Below are 25,139 nucleotides of genomic sequence, written 5' to 3'. Positions count from 1 at the left end.
AAAAAAAATCTGAATTGGTGAATTTTTGTGTGGCCATTTTAGTATGGAAGTTCGAAGAAAATAAGCAACATTTTTGGCATATCATGCTCTATTGTTTCCAGAAAGGTAAAGACACAACTGAGATGCAAAATAAGATGTGTGCCATAGGTGCTGTGACTGATTGAACATGTCAAAAGTGGTTTGCAAAGTTTTGTGCTGGAGATTCCATGCTGGATAGATCCTCCATGGTAGGGTAAACAAGGTGAAGCTGATAGCGATCAAATCAAGACATTAATTGAGAATGATCAACATTATATATACCATGCGGGAGACAGCCGACATACTCAAAATATCCAAATCAATAAACTTATTGGTGAAAATGAATAATGTGCTTTTTATTTTATGTAAAAAGCCATACAGACTTTTGGGCCAAACCAGTAATAATGGAAACTACCATGAAAGTTCTCCACTTCATAGAATAGAAATGTATACATCCTTGTAAAATGCTTTCACATATGCTCAGGGTACAGACTCAAATGAAGCGCTAGAATCTCCAAAAATGTTACTAAATTTGTAGATTATACTTTGCACAGTGAAGAATGAATCTTACCTGAAGAGAGATCTGACTTTGACCTCTGCTACTGGCAAGTAATGTATAGATGTTTGGAATGTCTCCCAATAGGATTGTCTTTGTTTGCCTGGGGGCTTTGGGCCATGTGATTATCAGTTCTGCCTCCAGAAGGGCTTGAGACTAAAGGTCAGCCACACAGGCAGTATGCGATCAAGTCTCAATAAAAACTCTGGGCACCAAGGCTCTGGTGAGCTTCCTTGGTTCAAACCACGCTGTGAGTACTGTCACACATTAATGTTGGAAAAATAACTTGTCCATGACCATAGGGAGAAGAAAAGAGATGCTATGCCTTTCGTGCCTTTCCCAGACTCCACTTATGTATTTCTTCCCATGGACGATTTTAATCTGTATCCTTCCCTGTATAAACTGTGACTGTCAGTATAATAGTTTTCAGGGAGTTCTGTGAAGACTTGTAGAAAATTACTGAACTTGAGAGTGGTTCTGATACCAACTTGCAATTGACATTAGAAGTGAGAGCACTCTTCTGTGGGCTGTTTCCTGGACTTTGTAGTTAGCTAAATTGTCACATGCCTTAGGGGTATAATTGGGGGCTTTAAAATATTAGCAAAGATTTAGGGTTTCCTCACTACACTGTGCTTAAATAAAGCCAAAGCAGTATAAGCATAAGCACAATATGACTATACAAATCCTCTTCTAAGAAATTATTGATAATAATTCTTTCAAAAAATTCAGTGTCAAGTTATCACTACACAGGTGCACGTACTGGCAGGGTTAACAAGAACATATCTGGAAGCTGTTCTGCAAAAACAAAAAGCCTTTCTGATTATACTCAGTTTAATTTGAAAGCAATTTAACAGGGATATTTGAAATAATTTTATAGTATATACTATAGGGCATTTTTAAAGTGCTATTACTACTAAGAAGGTCTGAATAGACAAAGAAACACCTTTCAATATTTTCTGACAACCAACAGCCTGTGGATAACTATATTAGATATCAACGTAGTTATATCTCAAGGGATGGATTTTATTCTTAAGTAATAAAACATTTATATATGTACTCTTTCTTTATTGTTACATATAAGTAGATAAAGGTGTCATGCATATTATTACATACTGGAGAAGCTGAGAATTTACTTTAGAATTTATAAAGTGGCTAAATCTTACCAAAGCAAAACATAAGTTTATAATAATTAAAGAGAGATGTGAACTGAAGGGAATATGAAAAATGAGACATGTGGAAAACTTGAGCAAAGAAGAGACTATTAGATATTAAGCAAAATGATTTACCAAAGAGGCATGAAGGGACAATCAGATTAAAATCATTATTAGAAATTTCAATTAAGGGTTTAGTATATTAGATGAAAGGGCAAGGTAGTTGTTACATTAGCTGCAAATTTCAGTCAAAGGAGTATTTCCAGGGGAAATTTAAAAGGGAAACAAAGTGGTCTAAAGGGTAGAGACAGAGTAATATAAAACATATGAAGTCAACTAAAGGTCTACTGCTAAAAATTCAACATATCATGCAATGTGTGACCTACTACTGACTCTAAATCCACATATTCAGGCATTAACTTTTGACTGTTTTTAGAGTGGGGGCCCTGAAATTGAGTCAAAGCAGACCCAATGTTAGTTACTCTATGTCCTAGAAACTGGAGTGAAAAAGGCCTGAAGGAATGTTGAGAAGTCTCATGGTCTAAAACAGACTTCACCAAGGGTTTTAACACCAATGGTTAAAGATGGTTCCAGCTGGTCATAGACAAAAAAGATGCAGCTCCTTGGCACGTTTTAATTTCAACCAATTACGTATCACAAAACACTACATTACTGCTGGTGTCATCATGATTTAAGGACATAACATAGGATTATTCTGAGAAGGTACAAAGAGAGGATACTGAAGTTATTGAAGTAATTGAAATAAATAGGAAAAATCTTGGTGGCTAAACAGAAATAAAAAGATACTTTTAAAACTTGAAGGAAATGAAAAAAACACACAAATATGATTTGGTAACAATGCATAAGCAAGCAATCTAAGAGTCTGCAAAATATTAATGCCATTAAAAATGACTGGGAGCTTTGAAAACAATGAACTTTTCTGAGAAATATTTTAGCTGCAAGGGAGCACAAATGTACTTTAATTTCTTCTTTTTATTCAATGAAGAAGAAACTCAAACTAAGGAAAATTAGACACTGGCACATCTTCCCAAAGCTGGTCTCACCAGGTATCTTCCTACTTTGCTGGTGAACATGTCATGTTACTAACTAGCATTCTCCACAGCTCAAATACAACAGCTTAACTCCACAGAACAAATACAGTGATGATTGAGATGCACAGCACAATACTGAATAAATAGACATATGACAAAAATGTAATATCAAAAATTGTTTAAAAATTTAAACAATTTACCAAATATCTTAATTTACCTACCTATATCTGACAAGCCTTTCACAGGTATACATAGCTCTTAAAATAAATGAATATGCATTTTAAAAAAATGCTTGAGTCTCATAGTAATTTAAACAGGCACAGACCCAATATAAACCTTTCTAAATTTTATCCTAAGTTAGTAAATTTTACTAGATATATGGTATGTATAATAAGTAACTCAAAGTATAAGAAAGGAAAGAAAAAAGAGCAGAGTTTAGTGGTAACCACTAAGGTATTTTTATAAACAATTTAAGAGCAAAAATAAAAGAGGGTAAGGAAACCTAGAAAGTGTAAGAGATTCCAGTCAAGATGGAGATATAGGTAGACACGCTTTGCCTCCTCAGCCAACCGCAGAAAGAATTACAACTAAATCTCAAAACAACATCCAGAACTGTCAGAAAATAGAACTGTATGGAAGTCTGACAACCAAGGATTTAAAGAAGCCACATTCATCCATACAGGTAGGAGGGGCAGAAACGCTGAGATGGGCAGAGAAGCATGGTGTGGCACAGAGAGGTGGCAGTGGAAGAAGGGGCACCGGCAGTCCCACATTCACATGTGGTGAATAAAAGTTGGTATGGGTATCTTGGGAGTAAGTGATCCCAGCCCCAGGCCAGACCACAGAGTGCAGGGTTCCAGCACTGGGAAGAAAAATCCCCCTGTAACCTCTGGCTGTAAAAACCAGTGGGATTGGGGTGGCTGAAGAAACTGTCGGATTTTCAGGAACTCCACTTACAGAGCCTGCGTGGTCTTAAAATGTATGCAAGCCCACCTGCTCTGGGATTCAACACCAGGGCAACAGCTGAAAGGGCACCAGTCACATATGAGGAATGGGTGAAGTGACTGGAAAAGTGGGGAGTGACAGGCAAACCTCCAGAAGCCAGGCAGCAGCACAGTTCCCTCTCCCCCTACACAGAGCCACAAAGCAATAAAGTGGGTTGCGTTGCCCTGCCCTGGCGATTACCTAAGGCTCTGTCCCACACAATTTACAAGTGCCTTTTCAACAACAGGCCATGCTACCAAGACAGGGAGTCAAAGCATCTCTACCTAATACATAGAAACACATACAGGCAGGCTGCCAAAATGAGGAGACAAAGAAATATGGCCCAAATGAAAGAACAGAAGAAAACCCCAGAAAAGGTTGTAAACAAAATGGAGAAAGCCAACCTAACAGATGCGGAGTTCAAAACACTGGTGATCAAGATGCTCAAAAAGCTCACTGAGTATGACAACATCAAGAAAGAAATGAAGGTTATACTAAGTGAAATAAAGAAAAATTTACAGGGAGCCAACAGTGAAGGGAAGAAAGCCAGGATTCAAATCAATGATTTGGAACATAAGGAAGAAAATTCAACCACAACAGAAAGAAGAAACAAGAAATTTTTAAAAATGATGATAGTATAAGAGGACTCTGGGACATCTCCAAACATGCTAACATCAGAATCATATGGCTGCCAGAAGGAGAAGAGGAAGAGCAAGAAATTGAAAACTTGTTTGGAGAAATAATGAAAGAAAACTTCCCTAAATTTGGTGAAGGAAATAGACATACAAGTCCTGGAAGCACAGAGTCCCAAACAAGTTGGACCCAAAGAAGACCACACCAAGACACATCATAATTAAAATCCTAAAGGTTAAAGATAAAAAGAAAATCTTAAAAGAAGCAAAAAAAAAAGTAGAGAGTTACCGACAAAGGAATACCCACAAGACTATTAGATGATCTCTCAAAAGAAACTTTGCTGGCAAGAAGTATTCAAAGTGATGAAAAGCAAGGATCTATATCCTAGCTTACTATGTCCAGCATAGCTATCACTTAGAATGGAAGGACCGAATAAAGTGCTTACCAGACAAGGTGAAGCTATAGGAGTTCATCATCAGCAAGCCATTATTACATGAAATGCTGAAGGGACTTATATAAGAAAAAGATCAAATGTATGAACATTTAAAAAGGTGACAAATTCACAACTATCAATAATTAAATCTTAAAAAAAAAAAATCGAAGAAAAAATACCCCAAAACTAAGGAAACAACCAGAACAGTAACAGAATCATAGGTATGGAGATCATTTAGAGAGTTGTCAGCTGGGAGGCGTAAGGGGGAGAATGTGGGAAAAGGTGCAGGGATTAACCTGCATAATAAGTAGGTACAAAATAGATAGGAGGGATGTTAAGAATAGTATAGGAAATGGAGAAGCCCAAGAACTAATATAAACAACCCACGGACATGAACTAAGGAGGAGGATTGCTGGAGGGAAGGAGGGGGTACCAGGCGGAGAGGGGTAAAGGGAGAAAAATTGGGACAACTGTAATAACATAATCAATAAAATATACTTTAATTAAAGAGGTAGAAAAACAGATAAAAGGCAAAACAAATCCCAATGAAAATATTTCATACATCAAGATCAGAGTCTTGAAAAACAAATAACGAAAACAGAGATGCTTATATATAGTAACCAGCAGGAGGAGGAGGATTAAGTCTAAACTTAATGAAAACATGTAAAGGGAAAGAGGTGAAAAAGAATCGGAAAATGGAAAGGGATGAGATGTAGTTAGAAGTTTCACCAGTACAAAAAGGATGTTATAAGGAAAGCAAAGGACTTCACAGAATTCGTTTTTCATGGTTAGGGATCAGCAACCTGTATGCCTGATAAGATTCTTAAAATCCCTATCTGGGAAAGAAAGTAAATGAAGGAAAAAAATCAACAGATTTTTTTCATAAAGATAAATATAATAAAAGGTAAAATAATTTCCTTGCATTGTTTACAACAATGTAAAGATATGTGTGTATGTATAAATAAAAATTATACACATATACATCTTATAATTCATAGTAATTATGTTCTATCAAGGAATATTTTAAATTTTCACAGTGAAGCAATGGAGTTATTTCAAGATCGTAAGTTTTGTTCAATAATGGCATAGAGATGTATGTTTATATATGCACATACATGTTTATGTGTATATGAGTACATACACACATTGGTATCATCACAAAATAGCATGTGAGTACCTTTAGGATAGATTTTTTAAAACTTTATATGGTCAACATAATGTTCAACTCAGTATTAAAACCAGTGATACAAATATGTATCACTGTATTATTAATTAAAAATAATAAATATTTTATTAAAAAGCCCCTGTAAAAAAAATATTTAGAGTTAAGTGTAAATGTAAAATGTGAAAGTGCTTTGAACTCTCTCGAAAAAAAAGAAGCTCTGTGTCATACTATAAATTAATGAACTATTTAAGAAGTTCACAAAGACCTTCAGTGTAAACTGTCAGTCTTCTATTCCCAGAGAGAGATTAGATCTGGATTCTGATCTGTAAAATAGGATATTAAATCCACTAAACAAATTAAATAAGGAACAAGTGGAAAATGTCACAACTACCTATTTAATATCATTCTGTCCATAAATTTTTAAAAAGTATATGGTTGAAAGAGTAGAGCAATAGAGGGCAATTCTCAAGTATGGCAACCATATAATAGATCCAAAGAGAATGAAAAGCAAAGAGGAAAAGCCAAGACATAAAAAGGTGGTCCTCTAACTGCCTCCCGTTACCAGCAAACAGTAGCACTGAAATAGCTCCTAAGAAATTTAATTTGATACCACCTCAGCTACATATTAAGAAGAATTTGAATACAGGCCTGCAAAACTTAAAAGCAACCAACCAAACCATAGCTTTTCCACTTAGCACAAGATTACTCCTAACTTAAAAAAAAAAGTCCTGTTGGACTCACATTTCTCTTAACTTGCTAAGAATGCAAGTGGTTTATGACCTATATATTAGATATAAATTCCGCTGTCAAAGCATGTCTGATTTAATTCACAGTGATCCAGGAAGATATGACCCTCTAGGATAATGTTTCTAAAACTGGGCTTGTGGATTCCTAGAGATATAGTCTCAGTGTTCTATGACTGCTCCAGGAGAATTTTTAATTTTAGGTTTTTATAGCAATAACTTTTTAAAAACTGATTTAAAATATCTAAAATTAGGAAAATCCATTTATAATACCAGTATTACATAAAATTCCAAGAGTTGCAATGGTTGTGATTATAATCAAACTAGCACGAAACAGGATCTGTCTGTCTAGGACTTCATACATAAGTAGTGTATACTTGATGAGTGAAGGCCAAATAAGTACCACACCTCATCCTAAAAGCAAATGTTTCATTGTAGTACAATAGAGAAAGGCATCAAAGGAATAGTTACGATACCTCAGAACAGAGGCTGCTGACAAATTTAAAGTGTATTTCAATACAGCCAATAATAGTAAACACCATTTTACCAACACTTAACTATGCCCCAAGAACTGCCCCCAGCACTTTCAATAGATCATATCAATTAATCTTCTCAATAACTATAAAAGGTAGATACTATTATCCCTAATTTACAGCAAAGGAATTAATTTCCCCAAGAATAGAGAATGATAAATGCTGAGATGGAAATCAAACCCTGCCCCACTTACTTTACTCTGCTTCTTCACCATATTTTGGTGTGAACTGAGATTCTTGATCATCAGAACATAATCTCCTCCATACTAAATATTAACTTTATTTTTAAATTTGTGGTGTTATATATAATTTATAAATTTGTTAGGGTTTTAGAGTTCTTTTAAAAGCTAAGCATCAGGAGTTTAGAACAAGTTTAGGGTTTGTATATATTTAAACAATCATAAAAAATATAATAATATAAGTGAATACAGGGCTTAAGAAATTGTTTTACTTTAAAAGGGTACGTATATCAATCCAGTTTCAAAAGCACTGCTCAAAGACCTATACTAATCTAGGTGATGTGCTAACGTTTATATGCAAAATCTTTTACATTATACGCAAAAGTTCATTTACAAAGCATCAATCTTCCTCAGTGGTAAACAATTTACATCCCTTTTTCTCTGTAATACAAGGGTGGGCGAAAGTAGGTTTATAGTTGTGAGTACACAAAACAGAGTTTATTCTTCCATTAGTAATACTTGTAGTATATATATTTTCATACAAACAACTGTAAGTCTACTTTTGCCAATCCCTGTATTATGTTAAAATACCTGTGTCCATAAGAAGATAACATAAGACTTCAAACAACTCTTACCGAGGGAAAGTTAATCTCAATAAATAGGGTTTTTCCTTGCTCTTGGTGGAGATGGGAGGGTGATGTGGAAAAGAGCTTGAAAAGCTTTGCCTAAGTGAAAGATTTACTTTAAATAGGGAAAAGGAGATATTTATTCAAAACTTTCCTAAGGTCAAGTATTTTCTTTCTTAAAAAACTATCGTCTATGGACTCCAGCTATTACTCCACTTTTTTTTCACTCCTTCCTTTTCAATCAATGCAAAACTTCTTGAAAGTATTGCCTGTGGCTCTTGTTCCCTCTTCCTCACCTCCAAATTTCCCTTAAGCATGACTCACCCTAGATTAGCATTTGCCAGGTTACCAATAACTTTCATGTAACCAAATTAATTGCACAATTCTATGATTTTATCCTATTTCTCAGCAGCATTCAACAGTTTCTCCTCCACTAAATTTTGGGTTCCACAACTCTCTACTAGTTTTCCTGTCTTACCCTCCACTCCTTAATTTCCTTTGTTGATTTCTCTCCTTTCCTCATTTAATCCAATCCATCAGCAATTCGTGTCCCTCTTACTTCTGAGAGGTATTCCAAGTTCACTTCTCTTTCATCTACACAACCACCATCCTAGTCAAACCAATCATTTTATCTCCCCTAATCGATCAAAACCGTCTTCTAACTAGCCTCCCCCTTCCCTTTCATTATTGCTCTATTTCCCTCACTCCATTCTCCACAGAGCTGACAGAATGATTTAAAAATATAAATCACATTGTAATCCCCCCTGCTTAGCACCCTCCAATGGCTTGTACAACATTTCAGATAAAATCTAAGTTCCTGATCCTAATTTATAGAACCTCCATGATCTGCCTACTTCTCTTATCCTTTCCTAGTAGACTATTTCCACTCCACATTTTAGCTACAATGGCCTCTTTCTTTCCTTTAAACAAGTCGAGCATTTTCTCACCCAAGGTATTTTATTAGATGTTCATTTTTCCTGAAATTCTCTGTACTTTTCATCTTACATGGCTGTTTTTTAACATTTAGATTACAGCTCAAACTTCATTAGACGAGACTTTTCTGATAACCATATTACATGAAACCACAGTCTTCATTACATTCTCTTATTTTAATTATCTATAAGTACCTATTATTAACTAATATTTTTTGTTTTATTTGATTACTGCCCATCTTGCCCAACAGATTATAAAGTCTGAGAGCAGGGCCCTTAACTATCTGGTTCATCACTGTATTTCCAATACCTAAATAAATGCCTGTTACATAGGGGATTCCCAATAAATATCTGTTGAATGAGCAAATGGGTATACCTAAACATGTAGAGTAACTGTAAACTTGAGCTACATTCCCAGTGTATGGGGGCGGGGGGCGCGGGGCTGAGGAGATGGTTGGATCAACGAATCTTTCCCAATCTTGACCCAAGTACCTAGGGAGGCAAAAGATATTCTAGAAGTGACCTGATACCTATTAGTTGAGAGTATCCTAAAAATAATACGCACTAATCACATTGCCAGTAGAAAACAGTAAGACTTTTTTAGTACCTACTAGACATATTCCAGATGCTATTAAAGGTGCTGCTGAATAAACTGACAGAGTGCCTATCCATAACGAGCTTGCCCGTGGTGCCTACCAAGCAATGAAAGGATACTCACCCTTCTACAACTGCTATATATAATGCTTAAATTACCTGCTCTGGGGGTGGAATAGATGGCCTCAGGTATAGTATGACGGTTAGCAAACAAGAGTATTAACACCTGACTGTTTTTCATCTACCTGCTTACCCATTTCTCTATTAAAATTTTGCATGCCTCATTCAAGTTTTAAAAGATTATGCTATTATTTTAATGGGACATTAAGTGTCCAGTTATGAGAGACTTAGCCATATAGAAACAAGTATATACAGATGTGGATGTACATCAAAAAACTGGAAATAAAATTAAACACATAAAGGGGGAAATAAATAAAAAATAGAATCAACAGTCCTAGGGCCCTCCTCTGGTAGTTTGGAGGCATGGATCTCACAGCAGTAATACAGGGGTGGGCAAAAGTAGGTTTATAATTGTGACTGACATATTTTTGAGTTAATAAAGCTATCCTTTATTGAGTTAATAAATCATAACCTGTATGTCTTTTTCCATACAAGCAACTATAAGCCTACTTTTGCCCACCACTGTGTATTTTTAGATTTCCAGTATCAGGGACTGCAGTATTCTCAACATTAGAGAATTAAGAGGAAATCACACTGAACAAATAAGGGTTATAAATCCATGTCAAATTTGCATTTTTCTTTAGAAAAGTGTAATCTATCTTTTTGGTTTGGCTTTGGTATAAGACTGGAATGTTTATTTATAAAAATGCATAATATATGGCTGGTCCTTTGCAATGTATTTTTATTTCAATAATAAACTCTGTATTAAAGCTCCAGCATTTCAGAAATAAGAAATTTTTTATATTAGGACAAATGATACATAAAAACAAAATCATAAAATGCAGTAAGAAACATACCATTCCATAGGCCTGCTGCTGAACCCAATTGATATAATCATTCCTTATGTCTATCAATTCTTGTACTTCATGTACATAAAATTTATCATACTGTATAATCTGCCCCGTTTTCTCATTTACCTACAAAAAAAAAAAAGCGTCATTAACATTAAACTTAACTAGTACCTGAGACAGGCTGAAAAATGTTTTAATAGAAAAAAGCTTGAAGTTTCTTAGCTAATTTTCTTTTCCCATAAAAAAAATAATTTACTGAGTGCCTACTACATGCAATATATTAGTTAGGTGCTATGGAAAACAGATTGGTCAGATGTGATATATACATTCAGTACCTGAAAACCCAGTAAAAATGAAAAACACTTATATAACCACCACACAGTATGCAATACATACCATTAAAATATATACAGTATATATAAACTAGAAACTATAAGGACTTCTGATTGGGGATGGGACTTAAATAACAATAATAGTAGCTAACGCTTTCTGGCCAGTATGGCTCAGTTGGCTGGAGTGTCGTCCCGTATATGGATTCCCAGGTTCAATCCCCGGTCAGGGCACATACCTAGGTTGCGGGTTCAGTCTCCAGTCGCTGCAATGCACAAGAGGCAACCGATCGATGTTTCTCTCCCTCTCTCCCCCTTTCCCTCTCTCTCAAATCAATGAGTATGTCCTCAAGTGAGGATAAATAAGTAAATAAGAGATATATTACATTCATATATTGGAAAGAGATTAACAAGACTCAACAAATGGAAAAATGAATCTAACTAAACTCTAGTTTTATATAAAGCAGTTATAAAAAAACATATTTGGTAGAACAGAGGAAAAATGAATATGCCTAGATAGTTAAGATATTATAGAATGTTAATGTCTTTAAGAAAAATAATAGTATTACTTTTATGTAGAAAAATGCTCAAGAAAATAAATGCTAAGGTATTAAAGGGCATATCAGGATTTTACTTTCAAATGATTCAAAGAAAAAAAGTATACAAAACACATATTTGTAAAGCAAATGTGACAGCGTGTTAACAATGGCTGAATCTAGAATGAAGGACATATAGGTTACCTATTTTATTTTTATTTCAATGTTTCTGTATATAGGGCGATAAAAATTAGAGCATTTGTATTTCAATGCCTCTGTATATAGAATGATAAAAATTAAGAGAGGGAAGTGAATGGAAAGGATTTCAAAAAGGTTTGAGGAAGAACACTCTTGGCAGAGAGAATAACATGAACAAATGGAGAAAAAAATTTGTATACACCTGCCCAAGCTAAACTGCTGGTACAAGGAGAATGAGAGGCACATGGATCAGAGCTGGACCCAACATGTAGCTTTAAGCAAAGCCCAGCTTAAACCCTGTCTAGATCGGCCAACCTCTGCCAACTTTCAGGCCGAGGCAGGGCCCGTTCCAGTTGAAATGAGAATGCTTATTACTGTATGCCAATTAGCTTCAGTGTGTTTTGTTGCAGAACATTACTGTGCCAAGAGCTGATACTTGGGGATATAAAGTTTTAGAGTCAACAGGTGACAGAATCAGAGTGGTATTTTATGCAAATCATTCTGTTGCCAGAGTGAGGTATAGTCAAGAATGAGTATAGGGGCTAGTGGTAGGCAACTGAATCAGGAATGAAAGATTCAAGGTTTCTAGATAATAAAAAAGAATGCAGCCCTGACTGGTGTGGCTCAGTTCAATTCCCAGTCAGGGCATATGCCTGGGTTGCGGGCATGGGCCCCAGTTGGGGGTATGCAAGAGGCAACCAACTTGATGTTTCTCTTGCACATTAATGTTTCTCTCCCTCTCTCCCTTCCCTTCCCCTCTCTCTAAAAATAAATAAAACTAAAAATAAAAAATAAGAATGCAGAGGTCATGGTAGCTAATTGGACATACAAAACAGGAGAAGAGTCAAAGACAACTTAAAACTTTCAAGCCTGAGTAAGTCAAGACAAAAAATGCTGGAAGCACACACATACAAGTCAGGAAAAGACAATTTGGTGAGGCAGAAATGAGAGTTGGGAAGGATGAGAAATTTGGTATTAAACCATTATTCTAGGTTAAAATTGATGGCAAACCTGTCAAGTAGCTCAAGAGAAAGTTTTGCCTCAAACTCATAATTAAGGACCATTTTCCTTGAAGGAGAGAAAAAGCTGTGTGTGGCAGAAGGTGAGGGTAAAGAGTGAAAAAAGAGCCAAATGCTGACACTTAGATGCCACATTTAGAAGAAAACAAACCACTGAAGAAACAAAGTTGGTCTAACATACAAATTAAAGGGGGAAAAAAAAGCTAAATCTCCTACAGAGTAACAAAAATAATTGTTTATGTATATTTTTTTAAATCGCTTACACACACACACACACACAACCAACCAACCAACTAAGCAGTGTTTAAAAAGAAACAAAAAAGGAATCATCTAGTACAATTTACCAGACAGTTCTGTGTCCAATAAACATGAGATGAATGGAGGAGCAAGTAAAATGAGTAAGTTATATATATAGTTCATGCTTCTAACAGCACTTTAAATTTTTACTCTATTGCAGATTTTATCTTAAAATCTGTTTGGATTTTATGTTCCATTAATTAAAAAAATAGCTATCACTAGGGGCTACTTATTAAGTAGGTATGAACATTATCTCATTTAATCTTTAAAATTCTATGAAACAGATACTATTATTATATGTACAAATATATGTGGATATACATGTAAATGTGTATAATTTATATTTAGAATACTTTGTTATTAGAATATACATGTAAAAAACACATTTTTTTCCTTTTATGAATAATGTTTAAAATTATGTCATCAAGTATAACCAATGCTTGATCCTGTGGCTTTTTATAACCCAGTTTAAGAAGCACTTATTAATAATACTGCTTACATTTTCAAAGTTGACACTTCTATTCACTCAGTGCACTTTGAGCTGGTTCTTTCACTATTTGATTAATTTTTATCTGTGAGAGGAATTGACCAGGGTAAAACTGCTATTCCTGGCTTTCGAACAAAACAAAGATAGTTTATATCTGGAGAGCAAAACCTTGATCTTAGAGCAGGGGTCAGCAAACTACAGCCTATGGGCTAAATCCTATCTAGTATGTGTTTTGTAAATAAAGCTTATAGGAAAGCAGCTATGCCCATTTATTTACATACTGTCTGCCACAGAGAGCTGAGTTGTTGGACTGAAACCACACAGATCACAAATTGTAAAAATATTATCATCTGGCCCTTAGCAGGAAAAGTTTGCAGACCCTTGACCTAGAGTCTGTAGTCAAACTCTGTCCACTAAAAATGAAAATAAACACAGTAATTACATTTAAAAAATGCCTTAGCTTTCCCTGCTCCAATATTTATGTTTATAAATACAGTCATGCACTGCATAAGGATGTTTCAGTAAGCAACAAACTGCACATACAATGGTGGTCCTGTAAGATTATAGTACAGCTGAAAAATTCCCACTGCCTAGTGATATGGCAGCCCTCATAGGCAATTACTCATGCATTACTCACATGTTTGTAGTGATACTCCTATAAACAAACCTACTGTGTTGCCGGTTGTATAAAAGTATAGCACATCATATATAGCATGTAATACTTGAAAATGGTAATAAATAACTACATCGCTGGTTTATGTATTTATTATACTATACTTTTTATCGTTATTTTATAGCGTAGTCTTCCAACTTATTTTTTTTTAAAGTTGGCTGTAAAACAGTAAGCCTGTTATACCAGCTTACTGTTTTGTAAGGGGAACTCAAAAAAAAACCCCTATAATTTATTTATAAAAAAGTGTATTTATTCTACACGTTTAAACTTCAGTCACCTTCAAAGTACTCTCCATTTGATGCAATACACCTATCAAAATGTTTTCTCCACTGCTCAAAACAGTTTTTGAACTCATCGATATTGATGCTTTTTAGTGCTTCTGTCATTTTTTGTTTCACCTCTTCTACACCAGCAAAACATTTCCCTTTGAGGACTTTTTTCACTTGGGGAAACAACAAAAAAAAAAAATCGCTTAGGGCGAGATCGGGTGAATAGAAAGGGTGGGGCACAGAGGTCTTGCCATTTTTTGTCAAAAACTGCTGAACACTCACTGTGGTGTGGGCAAGTGCACTAGTAAATCACCCATCATGAAATGGACATATGTGTTCAAAGAGTCTTCAAAAAAAAATTCACTGAAGCCAAACTGCAGCCTCTCACAACAATGCCAGCTGGTACACTGATACAGATGGGTTCCTGGAACACTCATCTAGCAGGGGAAGCCTTTACTAGAAGGGGCCCACCCTCCAGAAGATAATTCCAGGGGTTTTTTTTGTGTACCTCCTCGTAAATCTCAAGCTTACCACAACTCTTGATTGTACCACTGCCTCTTGTGTTTTGACTTAATCTCAGGTTTTGTACAATAATGTGCTGTACAGACTTGTAGTCTAGGAGTAATAGGCTATGTACCAACTAGCCTAAGTACGTAGTAGGCTATTCCATCTAGGTTTGTTAAGTGCCATCTATGATGTTTACAAAGTAACAAAATCGTCCAACAACGCATGACTATATACACTCTAACTTTTAATCACATTGGACTCTTAAAATGTAGTGACACTTGTAGAAAATGATTCACATCTCACTGACCATTGATACACATTTTTATTTTAAATATTTTAGATTTTAAATTGTAAACTGCAGTTTCCTTCACCAGTAGCAACCAGTGTTTGTATTCTGCATATCCTGCAAATATGTTTTTGAAAAGAAATCCTGTGTTAAAATGAAAATTAACATTTCAGAAACCAAGTTTGGTTCAGGAACAGACAAACTGCAGTCAAACTTAGATCAGGGGAAAAATTATGGTTGTTAATTCAGTCACAGTGATTTAACAATTAAAGAGAAAAATCAGTTAACAATGCTGTAAAAATAGGGAAATTAGACACTGAACAGAAGATCAATCCAGAAGACCTGTGTACACAGATTTACATATAAAAATCAACAGTTTAAAAATATATATAAAATATATTTGTATAATAGATATGACGACATTATTTTATCCAGGGAGCCTTCTGAGCTATGTGCTCTCCTATGTGTTCTCATAGCACCCTTCATATTCCTTAATCTAGCACTTACTGTGCTATGTTATAAACACGTATTTGTGTGTATGTATACAACCGCTCTAAATTTATAATCTTAAAAAAGGAAGAAATCACATCTATTTATCACTGCATCCCTAATGTCTAATACAATAATAAGCACATAGTAGGCACTCAATAAATATTTGTGAAATCAATTAAAAAGAAATTACATGGTAGTTCAAAGCAACCTGTACATTAGTATACTGACTGAAATGGACAAAAATAGAATTTTATGTTTGGTCATAATAATTTCATTTCACATTTTAATTATGGTTTAGCATTCTGGTTTATAAACCTTATTTCAAAGGTGGTGTATGATAAGCAGAGATGTGTGTCTTATTTGTTTGGTTTATTTAAGGGTTCCTTGCAAAAAGATTTTTGAAAATCCCTTATTTAGAAGATTAGCATGATGTGTAGCAATTAGACTAGACAGGTCAATTAAGTCTTTTTGTTAGGAAATCAGTATCTCTATAATGTACTGTGTGAGAACTCCGAAACTACTAAATAACCCAATTACTTGCCAGTAAACTCATCTGGTAATACATTCATTCCTGACAGCAGGTATCAAAGCTATCTTTCTTATGCCATTTGGAGCACTGGATATAATTTTTAATTTAAAAGCTTTCTAAAGGACCTGACAGAGGGAGTAACAAGTCAACCATATATATCCCAAAATGATTAGGAAACACACAGTCCAGTTCTCTAGTTCCTAATCTTGCTCTTGAGTCAGGTCAAGAAGGAAATCATTTGAGGAAACTTCTCCTATTTCTTAACCATGGAGCAGAGAGAATGAATATAAACACTTGTCAGCCATAAATGTTTTTTGAAAAAACAAGTTTCCAAGAAGCAACTTGGGTTTCACTAAAGATGAAAACAAATCACCCTTAATAGTTAATTTCCAAAGGTATCCATTTATGGCAGATTAGGACCAAGGACAGTCTTCTCTAAAATAGGGGACAGAAGAAAGATACGTGACTGCTCTAAGAACTCCCAGTAAGAGATGCTTAAGAAATTGATATCATTATCATCCTGCTTTGAATATGTAATGATTTCAAACAAGGATCTAGTTTTTATATAAACCAATGAATCAAGTCAGAAGTAGCAGTTTCCCATCCAAGTGGTAGTAATGGTGATAACAAAAATCACTGCTGCATGAAAATATATTAAACATATTGTGTAATTTAAGTAATACATCAATCCTGGGAAATCCTTATTCTTAGATAATTCATTTGCATATGTGATAAAGAGAAAGAATTGTTCAAAATTATAGAGGATAGGAAACAGCACAAATGGGGTTAGAAACATGATCATTTGACAATACTATCAACTATGGTGGAAATATGAACCACTAGATCTAAGGGCATAAAATAAAAGCAAACCCCTGTTAAACATACTGTGTTACTATATCTGCCAATACAAAAGTACACAGGAAGCAGCAAGGATTTTGGGACTAGACCTGGATTTGTATTTCAACTCTGCTACTTGCTTGTTTATGACCTTTGACATTCAGATTAAGGAGCAAAACATCAACCATACAGAGTTTAAAAAGTTAAATGAAGGTTATATATATAAAGTGCTCACATGAATTAATATACAAAGGAGATTCTAATCCTGGCCACTGTTAGGTTCTTTTCTCTTCCCTTTTAGCTACTAAAAAGTTAGAATTATAGATCTAGCATGGCTCTATCAAAAAAGTCCCTGGAGATGGAACCCCTAAGGATCCTTCTTCTGTGGAGATTGAGGCTTCTGAGACAAACAGATAACTTACATGATTTGCTCAAATTCTGTCTGTAATTATGAAAGACAAAAGATTCAATTCCTTCCTCTTCTCCCACCCTCCCTCTTACGTGTGGTAAAAGACACAGCTAAAGCAATATACATAAGAGTCTGGCAGATGTAAGGCTAGCTTGAGTGTGGTTGTTAGGATAATAATACAGTTGTAATAATTTATAGTTCTAATTTGAACATTTCACCTAAAATGTCATATGGTATGATGAGTATGATATTGTTATGTTACAGAATTACATGCTTATGACTTTGTAATAAAAGATTTCGTAATAAAAAAGGGGCATTATTTGTGCCGGACCCTACATATTTACTTAAAGGGGTACTAAAGATAAGTACATAAGGAAGGAAGGAAAAGAGTAAATAATTATTTGGGATTAGGATCCAGCTGTCAAGAATGGTTCACTAAAACAGAGAAAAAGGGTCCAGAACAAAGAAAAAGAAATCTAATTAATCTCTTGAACCTGAGACAAGAGGCATATAGAAAATAGAGGATCATCCCATGAAGTTTGAGGATCTTTTTAATAGCAGATTACTGCAGAATCCAGTTAACCCTAAAGTGCTGTAAGAAAGGCTTGTTCTGGAAAGGGCAAACATAAGAATGACTTGTTTCCTAAGAAAGAAATGGCTATGGTTTCTCTGATTATAAAGGGAAATGATTCCCCCTGCCAGGGATCTTGGACATTCTAAATACAATAGAAAAAATAATTTCAAAAAGTCATTTAGAAAATACACAGGAACTTCACTAAAAGAATAAAAAGGAAAAAAATAAATGCCCCATAAGGGTTCTTTCTTATAGAAACAGAAGGACTAACTTCTTTACTCTCTTATCATTTACCTCAGTACTAGGCAAGAAGTGTTTGAAAACATTAAAGAAGTTGTCAAGGGGAGGGACCTAAAGAGTAATGGTTCACATGGTTTTTTAGTCATTTGTGGGGCTAGAAACATAAGCTTCTCCCTTAGGTCATGTCTCTCAAAATGAATATAGCATCTCAAGAATATCAAATGGCATAATAGAGATATACCTACCAGCTGTCAGGGATCCATCAAATCCATCTCAAATCCATCTTTAATGAATGAGCTGAGACTACTTCATATAACTGTGAACTGCTACAAGTATAATGGGTACTATTACTTTACACTGAGGGGAAGGGCAGGAAAGAATTCAGTCTTTTCAAATGATAACCACATATAAGTAACAAAAAACATATTTAAACTAACAAATTATGTTCTTCACAAGGAAATAGAAAGAGAATTCTAATTCATTAGTTCACTGTTCTTGTGCCCAACTACAGACAAGTTATCCTTAAATGCCTAACAAAGTAAGACCAAAGCTCCAAAATACAGATGTATCATATCTCTCAATGAAAAATTTAGATAACTTTTTCAAATTTCTACTATGTATCTTTTATGCCAATTTAAATCAGTAATATATTAATGTTAAAAGAAACATCATTGATCTGTTAGTAGGAATGGGGAAAGAGGAAAATAAACTATTGGACATACCCTATGTAATATTTCTAAAACCTTTAATGCAGTATGAAGAAAACTGTTGAAAATTCTTCTTTCAGAAGGGGGAATGCCAATCTTGTAGAGTTTCAAAAGATGTACCACAACTTCCTTAAAAAGTTCTACAATCTTGAGGAATAGTGGAGGTTCAAGTACTGACCACCAGTTTTCTGTTATTAAAAGGTGAACACACAAATAAAATGAATTTAAAGAATCATGATTTTCAAAATAATACTGACTTTTCTTCTAAAGCAGTGGCTCTTACACCTTTGAAAATCCCAGGAAGAAATACATGACACAATATTTTATGTAACATTTCTAGTGTTTACAGACCTCACTTCACCCTCAAGTTAAAGAATACTGTTCTAAAAGCTCTCAAAAGCAAAAATACATAGATGACGAGTTGTGGAATTATGCACCTGAAACCTGTATAATTTTGTTAACCAGTGTCACCCCCATAAGTTCAATAAAAAGGAAAAGAAAGCAAAACTCAAGGTCTATTGAATTTATATATTTTATTTCCTATATTAATTAAAAACCTCACCATTATACCTAATAGTAAAACCAGTTATTAAAAAGTGGTTTCGAAATTAGAATTTTAATTTTTAAACAAAAGATTTTAAAACTCTGTTGCTCCAATACTTAAGGATCTTTCCAAGATTTATCTTTCAACACAAAGTTGAAATACTGTGAAGCACCACCTTTAAAATGCAAGGTACTCTGGGTAATCAAATACAAAAGCTGAACAATACAGAGTATAACATGTCTGTCCTTCTCCATATTCACTATTTGTTGTTATTAACTACAAATACCACAATCCTATGAAGCAGACAGAAAGAATGAATATAAAAACTTCTGACCACACGGAATAATAACCTTGTGAGTTCATTCTTCTATTACTAGGTAATTCTCTAGGATTCCAGGATTCTACCCTTACTTGTTGCTTCCTCTGTTAACGTACAGTATAAAAATTCTTGTACTAATTTTCTTACTTCTATATATCTCAGTTTCACATACCTAACAAAAACTATTAGAAAGGAAAGCACTGTGTTAAACGTAGCAAGCAAACTTTAACAGCCAGGAGATAGAGATAAAATCTTTACAATTAGGAAAATTAAGGTAAGAAAAGTTTAGGCCAAAAATCACGAGCAGACAGAGAGAGAACTCTAAGATCAGAGTAAGCAGTAGAATCTCATCTACATGCAGAGAAATAAGTCAAACATCAGGAAATTAGCAAGGAGGGAAATAGAAGGCAAAAGGTTAACAGAGTTCAAGGAGGATTTAATACCCATATGTGTTCAGTTTTAATTCTTCCTCCTCCTTTACTTCTTTAATAGCATGATCATTCTGGAGGAGATGGGGGCAGGGAATACGAAAAACAATTTTTATCTTTCCTCATACTGTCTCTGCTACTGTGTTTGATTTAAATTTTAACATTGCTTCCAACAACTATCAGGTGACTAGAAAAAAGGAAAAACAGGTTTATTTTTTCCCTAAGACAATGTCAAATTAGCAGGGTAGCAAAATTTCAAACAGCAAAAAAATAAGAATTTCAAAGCATTTTCATTTAAAGAGAAAAGGTTAGAAGAGAAAAAAAATATTAAAATTCTTACCAAGTACTTTCAGTGGTGCCTTTTCTAGGTTCACAAGAGCTGTACCAAAGGGAATTGCTATTGTTGTAAAATTGTTGGAATCACTCATCAGAGGACATTCTGGTAGAGTAAGGTAAAACCTCAATGCTTCAACATCAGGTAAGGAGCTAGTCAGTTTAGGAATCAGATTCTTTTCCAAACTAGCTGCCACCTATATTTTGACAAAAAGTAAAACCTACTTCATATAAAATATATGTACTTTCCCCCAAAAATGGAAAAAAAAAAGATAATCTTATACTACAGCAAACATGAAATGGTGAAAGAAAAGTCCTGCAATGAATCAGTGAATGTAATATGGAGTAAAATAAAAATTAACACTTAAGCATTCCTAAGACAATTTTCACATGCAAGTCTTATTTAAACTCTCTATCCCTAGCCCTGGCTGGTGTGGTTCAGTGGATTGAGCGCCAGCCTGCAAATGGAAAGCTCTCAGGTTCGATTCCCAGTCAGGACACACGCCTGACTTGCGGGCCAGGTCCCCAGACTGGGGACATGCGAGAGGCAACCAACGACGTTATCTCTAACACACTGATGTTTCTTGCTTTCTCCCTCCCTTCTCCTCTTTTAAAAAAAAAGGAAAACTCTCTACCGCTGTCATTATATAAAGACTTAACCAACATGGTAATGTTGAGTAATTAAGAGTATGTGCCAGACATCTGAGAAAGATTTACAAATATTTGACAGCTGAATTACTAATTTTAAAATAAAACCTTATTTTAATCCTTATATTTATGTATTTAATAAAATCAGAGAATGTGCATCATAATTAAAAGTATGAAACTGTAAAGTTAATTAAGCTTTATAAACAAAAAGTAACATGGAATATAAATTTCAACAGGCTACATAATACAAATACAAAGTAATTAAAAAACAGACCTGCTGAGATATCTGAGGATGATCAGGTTGTATAAGTTTATGGAATAAAAGCCTAGCAGCAGTCATATCAACCCCTGAGAATCTGGTGCCTGTTCTATAATGATCATCATTGCTATTAAAAAGAGAAAGAAAAATAAAATAAAATAAAACTTTAAAATTATTTCAATTCTTATTTAATATAATAAAATTTAAAAATTCAGTATACCAAAAAATCGCCACTTACCTAACAGCTAAAAAACTTCCATTTAGACAACCAGAAGAAGAAAATGTTCCATCTATTTCACTAAAAAGTAATTTAAAAGATCACAAAAATCACAAAATGAGAAGTATATTTGCCTTTATTTTTAATAAAATTAAAATCAATGTTTAATCTATTATTTAATACTATAAGCATTAACACTCAATTAGAATAAATCAGGATTTTAAAATTATTAAAGATTAAGTCTTGATAAATAATTCTTGTATACCCTTGCGTTTCTCAAATACTACTTTACTCTCATCCTGATTCACTGAACAAATCTGATGTTCCTTTAAAAAATATTTTACAAAAAACATGCACATTTAATTTTTTGAATTCCACACTGTGGTAAATCTAACATGAGAACTTATTATGTTTTTGAAGCCTACTCTTTGGGCTTTTAAGAAGAATTTTAGTTTAGGAAAACAACCGAGAATAAAAAAAACTGCTTATCAGGTGTAGCACCCCATACCAAACACCAACACAACCTACAATTATAAAAACTTTTGTACAAGGTTATCTGCAGGCAAAATATTCAAGAAATAATATTCAAATCTTCCAGGAAGTAAAAAAGTTAAGACAGTGACCACTATGAAGCTAGAAGAAACATATTTCAAACCCAAACCTAAAAAGGCTATATTTAATATTTTAAATCATTTCATATATCATTACGTATATGAAAGAAATATAACAGATAAAAGATCTCTTAAAATATCATTATAGAAATTCTAGACATTTTAACTTTTGTGTATAAACCATTCAGTGAATAATATTTCATAAAATATTTATTTAAATAAAATACTCTTGAGTTTAGGTTGCTTTACCAGAGTTGAGAGGTTGTGCTTGTGTAGGTAAAATGTTTTTCTTACTTAGCTATCTCCACAGGAAACCTTCCAGAGGGGTAGCTCAGCCATTTTTGAATCAGAGCTTCATTCACAGTCCAGATCTGCTTTGAAGGATCAGGACATCTAAAGTCATCAGGTGGCCCACAGTTCTAAATTTTAAAACAAAATTAGTCAGGAAGAGCAGATATATATATATTTATGTGTGTGTATATAAATAAATAAAATTTAAACCTAGACGTATAATCAAATATACTATGTATTTGACTTTTAAAAAACAGAAGTAAATCTTTACTAAACACCTGAAGCAAAGTCTTAAATGGATCAGAAAAATTTTGTACCCTTCAGAAAAACAATTTATGGCAATTACTTTATACCATATATAGAACATTTATAAGAGTTTAAAAATTTCTTCAAAATTATTTGATCTTAGTAATTATTTATATGATTATTATTACCTGGGGATTAGAGTAATGCGAAAAGCTTTGATCTCCACCTGAGAAAATTCTTTTAACACAGAAATATTCTTCAGAATCTGTGATAAAAATAAAATGTAATTTGTATCACATTTTTCAAAGTATCAAATATGATGCTGGAGTTTTCCCTTAATCATCTAGTTTAATTAGACTTCCCATTCATTAGACTCAATGGTATCAAACGCACTGGAATATTCTAATTGACGTGGAAATTCAACTGACTAAGTGACAAATATTAAATGATCCCAGAAGCAAAAGCAGCACTTGGTAAATTTGCAAGTTTTTTTCTGGCCCACACACAAAATTTGGTGTCTTCTAGTCCATCTTTATTATCTCAACAATTTTAAACTGATGATGACATAAAAATTGAATGAAAAGTATAAAAGACAGTTCAGGACAAAATAAAAATTAGGAATATTCATTTTTTTAAAAAATGACAGGTAAATATTAAAACTTGAGTAAATACTTCATAATACAAAATTATTTTCTCTTTGAATATAGTTGTACAAAAGAAAGACAACACACAGCTTATTCATGGCAACTATTTATCAATAAAACCTAAATCAGGTCCAACAATATAAAAATAAGCACATCCAGTAGAGGTAAAGAAGGGGCAGTAAAGTTCCTTTACGAAAAGATACTCAAAGACTCTTCTCCTCAAAATGGAAACTGTATAGTCAAAAACACTGGGGGGCCTAGTTTGGAATACCACATACCAATACACCAAAGCTCCATATTATAACTTAAGGCTAGTTATTTCCAAACATAATCCACTTCTATCATCCTATTTCCAACCTATACCCTTTAGTTGACTAATGCTTCACCTCATAGTATTTGTGATCATGACTGCTACAGAATTACAAATTTTTAAGGAAGGGACCACACCTTAATTTCCTTGATTATTCCTGCCTACCAAGCACACGTTTTATTTATAAAAGAAATCAGTAAGTATTTGTTAATATGAATATATAATATAAAATAATATTTACCAGGCTTAGCACGTAATAACAGCTTTAGAGTTCAGAATATTAATACAACCAAACTTTCCACAAGTAACAAGAATGTTCTGAGGCCAAAAACAACATTTTAAAATCTAAAACATTAGATATTAAATAAGCTGATCATTAAGTTTAAAAAACCATTTCTCTACATTATCCTCATAAGTCTACATGAAATCGTTCACTTCCTCAAAACATACAGCAGGACATTCTTTCACTCCTAAAATGTAATTCTGTTCTCTGTTTTATCAAGAAGACCGATGACTAATGTACAGTACATGAATGGGTTTCTGGAGACTGTTAGTAGGGCACTAAAAATTATTTTCCGTAATATTCTGTAAATTACTACTCCAAAAAGTTTGTGAAACATCTATCCTATACAGCTTCCTGCAGACGGGATTTTGCTGACTATATCCCCAAGTTTTCTCCTAACTTTTTTTTTTTTTTTGGTCTTCGGTATTTCCTATAAATTGGTAGTTGGACCTGGAGAGGCTTTAATTAGAGACTGGTTATTCCGACAAAACTATTACATGGCAGTGGTGATGGGATTGATTTTCATCAGTAAGCACAAAACATGTTGTTAGGCTTCTTTTTGTGATGTCAATAACCACTCATGTGCCATGCTAAGACCATTAATTGATTGTGGGTTGAAAAATGATGATATGCTAACATTACTTTTGTATCTTGCAGCTGGACCATTAGCTTTCTCCTGTCTACTACATAGCTTGTTACCCTGCAACAGGAAAGAAATGACTAATGTTTCATCATTTCCATTTATTTACTATCCTCTTGCTTTTTGCATTTGCATTTCTCAATACTAAAGAGAATAATAACTTTTCCATGTTTTTTAGTAACAAATTTCTTTGGGAATTTCCATTAATTTACCTATTTTGGTGTCTTACTGTTTCTCTTATTTATTAGGTATCTTCCTATTCTTCCCACCAATATCTATGAACACATTAAAAATTCATGTTATTAACCTTAGGCTGTATTTGCTACAAATATTTTCCTACATAATTATCTGTGTAATTGTGTCTTACAGAAGATTTGTCCATTTAATCAAATGTATTTATCTAATTC

General features: G+C 33.9%; 1 protein-coding gene across 2 annotated transcripts in view; it reads right to left on the bottom strand.

The window, feature by feature from the left end:
- The window catches only part of HERC4 (HECT and RLD domain containing E3 ubiquitin protein ligase 4), a 128,778-nt gene that overhangs the window by 38,397 nt on the left and 65,242 nt on the right, over positions 1-25,139 (bottom strand). For both annotated transcript variants that reach the window (XM_054572711.1, XM_054572712.1), the window contains exons 10-16: positions 23,044-23,120; positions 22,613-22,737; positions 21,729-21,788; positions 21,506-21,617; positions 20,591-20,780; positions 18,975-19,147; positions 10,577-10,696 (exon numbers count right to left, since the gene is read on the bottom strand). In XM_054572711.1, the coding sequence (XP_054428686.1) occupies positions 10,577-10,696; positions 18,975-19,147; positions 20,591-20,780; positions 21,506-21,617; positions 21,729-21,788; positions 22,613-22,737; positions 23,044-23,120 (857 nt within the window). The remainder of the gene's footprint in view (positions 1-10,576; positions 10,697-18,974; positions 19,148-20,590; positions 20,781-21,505; positions 21,618-21,728; positions 21,789-22,612; positions 22,738-23,043; positions 23,121-25,139) is intronic.

The sequence above is a fragment of the Pteronotus mesoamericanus genome, unplaced genomic scaffold, assembly GCF_021234165.1.
Source record: "Pteronotus mesoamericanus isolate MK-2021 breed Mesoamerican mustached bat unplaced genomic scaffold, CSHL_Meso_final contig_24, whole genome shotgun sequence".
Taxonomy (NCBI): Eukaryota; Metazoa; Chordata; class Mammalia; order Chiroptera; family Mormoopidae; genus Pteronotus; species Pteronotus mesoamericanus.
Note: the sequence above shows the minus strand (reverse complement) of the source record. Positions and strands in the feature narration are given on the sequence as shown.